At 36.0% G+C, this 12,860-nt stretch overlaps 1 protein-coding gene across 4 annotated transcripts in view; it reads right to left on the minus strand.

The window, feature by feature from the left end:
• The window catches only part of ATG5 (autophagy related 5), a gene marked incomplete at both ends in the record, with an annotated part of 121,503 nt that extends 108,643 nt beyond the window's left edge, over positions 1-12,860 (minus strand). For 3 of the 4 annotated variants that reach the window (XM_079716512.1, XM_079716513.1, XM_079716514.1), the window contains 2 exons: positions 3,957-4,084; positions 12,753-12,860. In XM_079716512.1, coding sequence (XP_079572638.1) covers positions 3,957-4,084; positions 12,753-12,860 — 236 coding nt within the window. The remainder of the gene's footprint in view (positions 1-3,956; positions 4,085-12,752) is intronic. The other variant, XM_079716515.1, reaches the window with a different exon arrangement.

Here is a 12,860-nt window from a genome sequence, read left to right on the forward strand (position 1 = left end):
AAGATCAGTATTGAAAGGAATCTTCCCTATATACTAGAGAACTATTGTCCCACTCCATTTCACTGAAATAAATGCATCCTATTCATAAGTTTGCTAAATTAGTGATTCACTGAAAACAGGATTACATTCTAATGAATAAGGGTTTAACTCAAATGTAAACCAAAGTAATTTAATGATTACAATCTATTTTGCGTTACTCTGTCTATAGTACAAACACAGACAATTACAGGCCAGTGCTGTGTTTCTCAGCTTTCTAAGCCTATTCTTATGGATGAAAAAGTACAGAAATAACCAACTAAAGGGATACTACATGTATAAAATGCTAAGTAAACCACATTTCAAAAAATCTAGTTTACAGAATAATTTATAAAATTCTAAAAATGCACAACCTCAGAAAAATGACTGGACATAAGAGAAGAGCCTGCACAATATTTACAATTAAGATGTTAAAATTACTTTGTTAAAATTTACTTTTGAAATCACATAGGTACAGTATTAAATTCTGGGTCACTGTATTATGCCTACATTTAATATCAACATCAGTATTTGCTGCCTTTTTTTTTTTAATTCCAAAGGTAGTTTCAACGTTTTCAACAATCAGTCCTGAAAATAAGTCAATTTACACAAAATAATAATATCCTTGTAGAGACACTTGTTTTACAGTTGACAAAGAACCTTTTTCTGAATTTTGTACCTGGAGGCCTAAGATCTAACTAGCATTAGGGTATACTAACAAAGTATTCTTTAGAAGAACCAAGAACTTTTCTCTTAAGATAAGCCTAATATAAAAGTAACAAAGACAACTTTTGAACACTTAAGTTAATGTAACAAGAAACTTTATCCCTTAAAACGCAATGTTAGAGCACCCTCTGCTGACTAATCAACTCAAATCACTCTTTAAAAAGAGACCCTTAATTTGAATTAAGATCAGCACTTTCCATTTCCCATATAATTTTTAAAAGCACTAATCAGATAAGGCCTCTTTGGCATCTCTCTACAAATCAACAACATATTAAGTATTCATTATGTGCATACCACTGTTCTTAAATACTTTTCTATTCTAATATAGACAAATTAACATAAGTAATTAGAACATAAAGAATCAGAGAAAACAACTACTAAGAAACAGAATATCAGCATGTATGGTAGAAAGAGCCCTCAAAATATGGTCCTACTTGCTCATCTGAGTAAGTTATTTATTTGAGCCTCAGTTTTCTTAATAAAAAGAAGAGACTTATTTAGATTCATTTTTTCATTCAACAAACATTTACTTAGCACCTCTTACGAGCTACTGCTTAAGGTACACAGCACCTGCTCAAGCATCTCACAGATGATTAAATATTTGTAATAATTAATATGAATAGGAGAAAGGGTTACAGAGAGAGAAGGAATATCAATTTATGCTTTCTTCCTTCTTTTGTGAATTATCTAAACTGGTGTTTGATTTCCTTTCTCACTTGAATTTACTTAAAACTCCAAAGAATCAAGTATAAGGCAGATATTATCATCCTACTGAAATAAATGCTTCTCTACACTTAAGACACATTTATGGTCTCAAAAGTCCAAGTCCTACAAAGCTTCAGTGGTAACTGCTTCCCTACAATGATTATCCTATCCTATGAAGCCCACTGCTTAAATGCCAGGTAGATATTGACAGCCTATTTCCAGGAAGATAACTCTTATCACACAAGAGAAAATTGCTATTGTTGGGAGCAAAGAGAGAAAGATCAGAACTTAGCCCAGAGGTCCTAAATTTTATTCATGCCTCGATAAGTTATTCATTCCTCAAATATATGGAATACCTAACAACACTACAGAAAATGTTGTATCAAAAGCCATTAAATACAATGAGTGCACAGCAAGACACAGCTATGAAAGTGGTATCATGCATAAAAAGCTAACACCCCAAAAACTAAAATGAAGATATGTGAACACAATTGCTTTCACATAAGCTCTCTAAAAGGAAAAATAATTTCACTCTTCAATAAAAGACTTTCAGAAGGGATAAATAATGACAAAGTAGGAACACGTCTCTTGAAACCAAAAATCATCACTCTGTCGTAACAGGGAGGAATGGGTCCAAATGTTGTTTATTGATATCATATATAGAATACAAACCTATAGAAGACAAATCACAGCAAATACAAAAATAATCACCACACAAGATAAATTAAAACGGCAGCTGAAAGATGATGACTTAATAATCATTTACTATAAAAGCTAAATTGAGGTTTCCCATCTTTTCCAGAGTTTCTCAGTTGGGGGTGGTTTTGTACCCCCTGCCCCAGGACATTTAGCAACATTTTTACTATCACAACTGAAGGGCGTGCAACTGGCAATAGTGGGTAGAGACCAGGGCTGCTGCTAAAAACACTACAACATACAGAGTAGCTCTCCTACATCAACGAATTATCTGGGTCCAAAATGTCAGTAGGGCCCTCGTTGAGAACCCATGCTTTACAATGATAAAACTGAAAAGCCCACTGTCAGTCACATGAGTTCTTAAGGGAATCTATAACTAATACACAAAACGCAATACAATTTCAACATCCATCTATAATACAGATAGAACTGTCAAGAACACAGAGATATCCTATTGCTACTCACCCACAATCTTTCCCCCTCCTTCCTCTCCCTCTACTCTCCTGTTCCTTGCTCCTCTTATACTTCTTTTAAGCCACCTTCCCATTCCAAAACCTCCAATTCTTCTGAGAAATAAAAAGAAACAGAAAACATTGACTTATCTATGCTGCCAGAGGTCTAGAACTATTGAAGAGTCATAATGAGGCTGATAATGTGATTATGAAGCTCAGTATTCTGTTTTGACTAAAAAATGAACGTTATACAAAAGAAAAGAAAAGAAAAAAAAAGGTTAGTGATGTGACCCATAACTCAATACAAGACATCACCTTGCATATTGCTAAATCATTAAGAGAAATCTACCCACTCTTGGAAATTCATCAGCACAAGGTGAGTTCTAAAAGTTCACTCCTTGTTTCTAAGTAATCCTTGGATTCAAGTCAGCTGCACTTATTACACACCTACTAGCTTCCTTTTATTTGCTTTAAGTCTCTTTTAAAACTCTTCATTTTTTATTAGTCCCAGACTCAAAGAGCAAGTCCATTATTAAACTATTTATATTTTTCATATTTCACTTAAAGCTTGACTCAGCCTGTATCTTCCTCATTCAACTACATCTATAAGGCAGCATTTCAACACCTATATCTCAGCATATCTTGAGTCATTTTTTAACATTCTTCTCCCTGTAATTTCTTCAATTTCATTAAATATTTTTGGAAGCACAATGACCAAAGCTCCCAGTTAGAGAGGAAGTACAAAATTAACATCATCTATACATGGATAAGCCCAGATTTGTGTGTCTGAAAAAGGATATTTATTTTAAATGTTTCTGAAAAAATGGCATTCCGATATACTACCAAAATTATTTTTCACACAAAAAGGAAATCAATATAATTTAAATACTAAACCAAGGCTAAACAACATGTGCTTATAGCACAGTGGTCAACTATATGTGACGATCAGTTTGAAAGATGCCCCTTTAGGTAATCATGTGTATATAAAGTTCTGTTTATAAAGATTTTAGAGGTAGAAACAAAACTGAATAGTGTCACAGAGTGACTTATTCATAAGGGAGTTTTAAATATACATTTAAAAAAATAAAAAACAAAAACTCCATAACCAAATATACTATCATTATGCCGTATAAAAAAATCTATTGTTGAAAATATACAAATCTGTCCAGTCTCCCATGCATCCAAATAGAAGACAGAAATATTGCCAATAAAATATTCCAGCATTGGTTTAAAATTCACTGTATTATAGAGCTAGACTAGTGACTTCTTGTATAGAACTTTTAAAAAAACTGCTTCAAGGCACTATACCTTCTTAAAGCTAGTATATACTCAACGCTTAATAATGCAGAAAAATTCACTCACCATTTCAGTGGTGTGCCTTCATATTCAAACCATATCTCACTAATGTCTTCTTGTCTCATAACCTTCTGAAAGTGCTTTTTCACTTTGTCAGTTACCAACGTCAAATAACTTACTCTTGGCAAAAGCAACTGAAATGAAAATTTGTAAACCATATTTATTTACTATTTTTTCAAAAAGAAATATACTAAATAGGTTTTTTAATATATTTTGAATATTCTGAAAAACAACCATTTTCTTTGCATTATTTTGAATACTCCACACAAAGTCAACTGCTTTTTATAGAAAATCAAAGGCTAAAGGCTAAGATGTTTTAAAATTTCTTATGAGGTCATTACTTATGTATAGCTTATAAGATAAATGCCTAGAATAATAAACAACACAAGTTTATATGCAATCTTTCTGTAATACTTTTTTCCAAATAAAAATACAACGCAATCAGATGGCATACTATTTAGGCTACTTATTAGTTCTATCAAATTTAACTTAAAAATTAATATGATTCACCTGAGTTAATTCAACTTCTGAGAAGATAATCAACTCAGTCTAATGTACACCTTGACTTATCAATCAGGACTTCTCAATTGGTCCATCACATTTTGATAATCTACTGTGTACCGGCTTAGTTGCAGTGAAGAACACCAAGACAAGGACATAATCTATCCTTTTCTATGAGGCTAAAATAAAGTGGAGGCTAAAAACAAAACAAAAAAAACTCATAAAAAATACTTACAAAAATACTTCATGGCAGCCACAGAAAGAACTTTGAAGGTGAAATAGAAATTTTCATTTGATAAACAGTGAAGCCCACTATGATACCATTAATGGCGTGATGAAAAATAGTACTTGAGGAATATTCTAGCCATTGTATGTGAAAATTGCAATAAGGTAAGATTCTAGATAGGAAATCTGTTAAGGAAATATTACATGAGATGAGAAAGAAGGAATGGAAAAGTGGCGGAGGTCTGGAAGTCAGAACAGATTTTTGTGATTACTAATGAAGAAATCTCAAGGAGAGAGGTAAGTTAGATGACTGACTTTTGAGCTACACATTTAAATATTTAAATGCAATAAAGTACAAGCTTAAGAGTGTAATGCTGGCGGACTGATGATCCTGCCACTGTCAATCAACTCCCTCAATCTGTCCTTACGGAGGCTGGACCTACTTGGACTCTGGAGAGAGAAAAGTCTGGAAAGGAACACTGAGGTTGGTAAAGCCTCAACTGGAATAGTATGAAGGCTGTCAGCGTTTTTCCCCTAGGAAAGGTACCCAGAAAGAAAACATAAGAGAGCAAGAATTTATTTAAAGAACCTACAAGTAGGTAAAAGGAGGAAACTGGCAAAAATTCATGTATTTTCCTCCTTTGCAGCAGACTCTCTAGCCATTTCTTGTTTTCCTAAGCTTCTGTCTTCTTTTGCTGGTAAAACTGTTTTGTTACTCTCTTTCAGCTGCTTCTGTGAGTGTAACTCCGCATCACTTTTCATGCTGCTTATTCAAGGTTATGTCTTTTGATCAGTAAATCAAGTAGAATTATGTAGCGGGCTGGGAAATATATACAAAGAGAAATATTCTGGTTAAAGGGACTGATACTTAATCACTGAAGATCAAGGTAACAGGCCCCAGTTAGGTAAGGGAACATGACAGTAGTCCTAGGAGCTACAGGGTACAGGGGTATAGGCAGTAGTTGGCATGCTCCAGTATGGAATAAAAGGTACTAATACTAGGAACAAGGTGTTGGATAGCTGTGTGGATTCAATAGAACATAAGTTCCTCTTTTATAAAGAAACAACTAGAATGTGATTAGGGAAGAAAAAAAAAAGGAAACTAATACTTACTATGTATAAGGAAAAGCACTAGCTGTTTTACAGGCAGAATTATTATCACCTCTATTTTACATACAGCTTAAATAACTTGCCAAAACCATATTCTATTAAATAAATGGCAAAGAAATGATTCATTAGAGTCAGAAATGACAGAATCAAGTACAGAAGTATCATGGACAGTCTCTAAGAAATTAAAATAGCATGGTAAATTAGCCATTTTTAAAAAATAAATAAGTATGTTCTATTAGTCCAATAGTTCTATGTTAGTAAGTCAAGGACTTTAATTTAAAATGTCTGTTGGGCATTGCATAGCTATCTATTCTGTAGAGAATGATATTACCCTATGGAGATCATAAGAAGTAAGATATATCAGGACTAAATGAGTATGGATATCAGCTCCTGATTTTGGAAAGAGCTGTACTACATACATAGGGTTCAACCAAATTTGCTGAAAAATTCACAAATGGTTTTCATGAAACAAAAACTTATTTACAATAAGGAATGAGGAACATTAGAATGTAAGCTCCATTAAGACAGGGGTTTTCATCTGTTTTGTTCACCGCTAACTAACATTCCCAATGCCCAAAACAGTGCCTGCTTCATAGCAGGCATACAATAAATATTTGCTGAATGAATCGGAGATGCAAAAGGTTAAGTGGGACAAAAGGTCAAAAGTGATAAATTGTAAAAGAATGCTCATTCTTCAGACAGAAGGTACACTAAAATGTAGCTGGAATCTTCTGTCCTAAATTAGCCTGTGGGAGTAATCTGTAACTAACATAAATATCTATACATAGTAGCACTAAGAAATAACTAGAGTAGGTATAGATACTTTATCAAGTAAATATTTAAATAGGTAAAAAGAGAAAGAAAATAACAGCAAAAAGACATCACCCTGCCTTTTACATCCAGATTGTATCACATAAGGTTTTTCTTCGGTGTATCAAATTGGTTTACTTCAAGTTCGTTTTTAAAAACTGTGGTAAAATATACCCAGTGTAAAATTTACCAGGTTAACCATTTTAAGTGTATAGTTCAGTGGCATTAAATACATTCACACTGCTGTGCAACTATCACCACTGTCCACCTCCGGAACTTTTCATCATCCCAAACTCAAACGCTGTACCTATTAAACAGTAATTCCCCCGTTCTCCTCTTCCCCCCGGCCCTTTGTAATCACTTTTTTACTTTCTGTCTCTTTGAATTAGACCAGTCTAGGTACCTCATCTAAATGGAATCATGAAATATTTGTCCTTTTGTGTCTGGCTTATTTCACTTTGATTAATGTCTTCAAGGTTCTTTAAGTTCTTTTAATACAAAAAGGATTAAACCCCCCCCCCCGGGGACATTGTCCACTACGTGGACTCTGTCATTCCCTTATTCCTCATTCAGCACTGTCAAGTACTCAGTATGACACAAGTGATTCATTTTTTTTCTCTGTACAGCTTATAAGTAATACATGTTTTACATAGTTGTATAGATTACTTATGTTTCAGAAAAAAAGTGCCCGTAATATTATTTGTTTACACCAAATCCTATTTGTCCAACAATTTTCAATGATAAAATTAGAGATTCACTTATCTAAAAACAAAAACAGAATTAAAATACACCAGAATTCTGTCCCATTTCAATGTGTGAGGCATCACTCTAGGTGATGAGGAGAGAGCACGGAATGAGACAGAAAGAATTCTTCCTCTCAGGGAGCTTACAGGCTTGAGAGGCAGACAGTAAAGACAAAATTACAAATATGATGCATGCAAAGAGGAAGTAAAGAACGTTATAGGAGCAAGTAGCAAAGAAATTTAACCCAACCTAGGAGCTCAGGGAAGCCTTGACAGGAAGTCAATTTTAAGGCAAGGGTCAAAAGGAAAACAGGAATGAACCAAACATGCGTTGGTGTGGATGTCTGGGTCTGAGTAAGGGTGGGAGATACTGCTGCTCATTCCAGCAGAGGGAACTGCAAGAAGGCATGGCGTGAATACAAAAGGACAAAGACTGGCACATGAGGAATTATAAGAAGTTGAATACGACAGGACTGTAGAGGTTTAGGACAGAATAGTACTGAAGAAGCAAGGGACCAGATCACGAAGAACCTTGTAAACTATACTAAGGATCCTAAAGACAATGAAAAGCCACTAAAGGTTTCTAGCTGGCAGGTGACAATGTCAGATACGTGTTTTGAAAAGATGACTCCAACTGCAGACTGGAAAATAGGCAAGACTGAAACCAGGGAAATTAGTTAATACTATACAATACACTAGTTTTTCTTGGTTGTTGTTGTTTTATAAATTTATTTATTTATTTATTTGGCTGCATTGGGCCTTCATTGCTACGCACGGGGGTGAGAGGGGGCTACTCTTTGTTGAGGTGCGCGAGTTTCTCATTGCGGTGGCTTCTCTCATTGTGGAGCATGGACTCTAGGCATGCGGGCTTCAGTAGTTGTGGCATGTGGGCTCAGTAGTTGTGGCTCGCAGGCTCTAGAGCGCAGGCTCAGTAGTTGTGGCACACGGGCTTAGTTGCTCCGCAGCATGTGGGACCTTCGCAGACCGGGGCTCGAACCCGTGTCCCCCGCACTGGTAGGTGGATTCTTAACCACTGTGCCACCAGGGAAGTCCCAATACACTAGTTGTTTTTTTTTTTTTTTTTTTTTTTTGCGGTACGCGGGCCTCTCACTGCTGTGGCCTCTCCCGTTGCGGAGCACAGGCTCCGGACGCGCAGGCCCAGCGGCCATGGCTCACGGGACCAGCCGCTCCGCGGCACGTGGGATCCTCCCAGACCGGGGCACGAACCCGCGTCCCCTGCATCGGCAGGCGGACTCCCAACCACTGCGCCACCAGGGAAGCCCAATACACTAGTTTTTAAATGGTGGCCTGAACTAGGCTGTATCAGTGGGTATGAAAGGAATCAGAAAAGCGTGAAATATTTGAGATGTAAAATCAGATGGACTAAGTTATGAATGAATGTCAGGGATACGGGAGAAGGAAGTATCAAAGCATGAGTCCCATATTAATTACTGTAAGAGTAATTAATTAGCTGGATGATAAAACAGGAAGGGAAGATGGCAGATAATCAGGTTTTCTGGAGTAAAGATGATGAGTCCAGTTTCAAACACACTCAGTTTGAGTTCCTTCAAGACATCTAAGTGAGGCTATCCAGCAGAAAGACATATAGGTCTGGAGACCAGGAGAAAAATCCTGGGGAGCTGTCAAGATAAAAATGCTCAACAAAGATATAAAAATGGAGTGAAAGCTCTAGGGGGGGGGAAAACAGTGAAGTGGAAAAAGAAAAAAAAAGGCAAAGCCTCAACGAATGCCAACACTGAGCAACAAGCAAAAGAGGTCCCCTGGCAAAGGGGCCCACAGAAGCAAAACCAGGAATGAGGCACTGCAGAGCAATGGAGAAAACAGCCAATGACATCAAATTGGCTGGTAAAAAAAAAAAAAAAAAGATGTCATTAGTGACAGTGACAAGAACAGTTCTGTTGGAGAAGGGTGAAATATGATTACAGTGAAGTAAGTGGTGGGAGATGGGAAGGAAACAATGAGTACAGATGGTCTTTTTAATAAGTCTGGCTGTGAAGAAAAAGCAAGCAGTTGAAAGGAGGATGGGGTCAACAGAGGGTTGTTTTAGGATAGAAAGGATTTGAGACAATATAAATGCTGCAAAGAAGAAGTCAGTAGATAGAAAAATTTGAAAGTAAAGTAAATAGAGAAGCAGGAGATGGGATCCAGAACACAGATGGAAGGCTGGGCCTTGTCTAGGAAGAAAGGACACCTCTTCCATTAAAACAGGAGAGAGGAGAAGTAAAAATATGTTGAGTGCAGATATGTTTTACAGACTTGGTGGCAGAAAGTTAAGGAAGGTCCTACTGTATGGTTTCTATTTCCTTTGTGAAGTAGAAAGTGAGGTCACCTGTCAAGAAAGATGAGGTCAGGACTCAGAGAAATAGTCCTAGCAGAGAAGAACAGAGACAGCTAAGGAAACATAAAAGGAATGCTGGGAAATGTTTAGGGTCCACTCAAATCGATGACCACGTATCTATGTGATTTCCTCTGGTAACAAGTCACAAACTATGAATGCACTTTAGTACGTATGTTTCATACTGGATAATCTAAATGAAAAGCAACAGTTCAAATGAATATAACAGAAACAACAAAAATTGAAAAGTTGCCTTTTTTTTTTAAGTTGCCTATTTTCTAACAAATTTCCTTCCTAATACTCCCTGTAAAATAAGATGTAATTCTCAATGATATACATATAGGATGATGGCTGAAAGATATATACGGAGCCAACAAATAGACAGGAATATGTCTAATATTAATATGCTCTTCCAATGGAAACAGGAAATTCCAGAAGACTATATGAATAATAATTTATAAATTTGGTACAAGTGGATATTTTAAAATCTAGTTTCTAAGAAATAAGCTATAAACATTAATAAAAATAAACTACATTCCCTTTCACCCATCCTTCCTGCACCTCCACGTGAACGTGAATGGACTCTTCAACCCTTGGTGACAACCCTGTTACGTTACTTCACCTGAACTTTGAGAATGTCTGGGGAAGAGGTCTACTGGCTCTCAGGCTATGATATTTTCATCTCATTTCATCCAGAATCTTTAAAACGTTATCGTTATTATAACTCAAAGCAATTAAAAAATACATTCAAGTTTAATTTACAACCAAGAGACAGGTGAACTAAAATCATGTTGGCACTAAAATGCTCACCTATAATAATTCTCAGGGTAACCACTGCTAGTGGTTTTGTATATTGTCTTTCTTATACTTAAGTATGTATGTGTTTATTAAGTATGTATGTATTTAAAGAACAAAATCTGAATTATGCTGCATGGTTTTAAAATCCAGTTCTTTGTTTAATATTTATTATATGCCTATCACCCAATATTCTGCAAAAACATAATCACAATGACTATGTAATGAGTTTCTTTTGGGTGAAGAATTAGGAAGAATTCAAGAAAAAAATCAATTACTATTAGACAAAACAATCCTCTTCCTCCAACAGTTATCCCCCGTTACTCTCTGCCATTTTTAATTCGATTAGAAACAGACAGAAAAAACTTACCCTTTAGTTCTCACAACAGTCTTTTCATATTTAAACAGATTCATATATAAGGAAGGAAAAATGTTATATTCTTTACTTGGATTTTTTTTTAACTGCAGAAAGTGTGTCAAACATCATACTCTGATTTAAAAGTAAACAGTCTTAAATTATATATTTCTTAGTTTTTGCCACTTTGACCAACTGGACACATATACTATTAGAAAGCTACCCAAAGTTAAAAGTTTTCATTAAAATAGCAAAAGCTAGTTTGGAAACAAACATAAATGGTATCTTAACCCATGCTACAGGGGGAGAAGAGGAAAAATACATCTAACAAATGAAATGTCTCTAAAAATAAACTATGATCACACTTCGTTTTTAACTATGGAAGTTTTTCTAAAGGCAGAAAACTGTTGAGGTTTCCAAAATTAAAACGACTCAAATTTATAAATATAATCAGCTACGACTACCTAAATACTAGTACAAAAGACTGCCCAATTTCTCTGAAATTATCATTCATTAAGAAAACCCAGAGAATTTAAAACAAACCCCTAACATGGGTGTGGAGAGGCTTTCATGCACTGAGTATCTACCAGTTGCATGACCTATGCCAGATTCGAGAATGTGCAGAGAAAAATGCAAGTTCCTCTACCCAAAAATTTAGTGAATGGGCCCCTGAAGGAGCTTCTTCCAGCAGTCTGACTTCCCACAGCTGGAGAAGGCTGTGGAATACTGCTGCCTCTCCAACAGACAGGAATAAAGCCAAGCGCAAGCTTTACTTAAGTGAAACAAGAGGACTTCTCTGGTGGTGCAGTGGTTAAGATCCAACTGCCAATGCAGGGGACACGGGTTCGAGCCCTGGTCCGGGAAGATCCCACATGCCGCGGAGCAACTAAGCCCGTGTGCCACAACTACTGAGCCTGAGCTCTAGAGCTCGTGGGCCACAACTACTGAAGCCCTCACGCCTAGAGCCCGTGCACCGCAACAAGAGAAGCCACGGCAATGAAAAGCCAGTGCGCCGCAATGAAGAGAAGCCCCCACTTGCCACAACTAGAGAAAGCCTGCGCGCAGCAACGAAGACCCAATGCAGCCCAAAAAATTAATTAATTAATTAATTAATTTTTTAAAAAAGCAAAACAAGAAATAATCCAGAACCACAGATACATTTCCACTTCTCCAGATCTTCCTGAGTAAACAATATTATGTGTACCTGAGATGAAAAAAAAAAAAAACTGAAATAACAATTGAGAATGTCTTTGCCTACTAGGGACTATTCAGTAAAAAGGCAAGATACTATTATGTCTGACTGACACATGCTTACGTTTGGATCATATATGCAATTAGAAAAGAAGAAAAAGCAGACTAAAATCAGAAGATAATTGATACTCTTTTTTTTTAGAACAGATAATACACTAACTCAAACCTACAAGCCTATATACAGTGATTTATGTTATTAAACAATATATTTCATATAATCTATATTAGCTCATGAACATATGAAGTCATACACACATTCATATGTTCACTCAGCTTGCAAAAAGAATTTAAATAGTTGCTTTGAACCACCTACATACAAAAGAATCAAGTCTGAACCTAGCATTTTCAAAATAGCTTCCTGTTAAAAAACCACACATAACTTATGATTCATTATCATATACTATATATGCATAAGAAAAAGAAAGTCAAGACGGTCCCACATCAACATGCCAACAGTGTTTTCTTCCTCTGAGTAGTAGGATTAGAGGTAATTCTTATTTCCTTCTTTTCATAGATCTGTCTCCTAATTTTTTTCCACAATAAGCACATACTAATTGTATATAAAATGTTGAAAACCAGCCTCCAGGTTCTTAGAGCTTTATTTACAAAAATGGACAAAGTTATGGTATCCCATTTGCCACCATCAACATACTTACATAATATGGTTCTGCCTCCCGTTCAGTTATCTCATCCTGATAGAGGGTGAAGCAAGTGGGAATTCGTCCAAACCACACATCTCGAAGCACATCTTTGTCATCTGTCAT

The sequence above is a fragment of the Hyperoodon ampullatus genome, assembly GCF_949752795.1.
Source record: "Hyperoodon ampullatus genome assembly, chromosome: 12".
Taxonomy (NCBI): Eukaryota; Metazoa; Chordata; class Mammalia; order Artiodactyla; family Ziphiidae; genus Hyperoodon; species Hyperoodon ampullatus.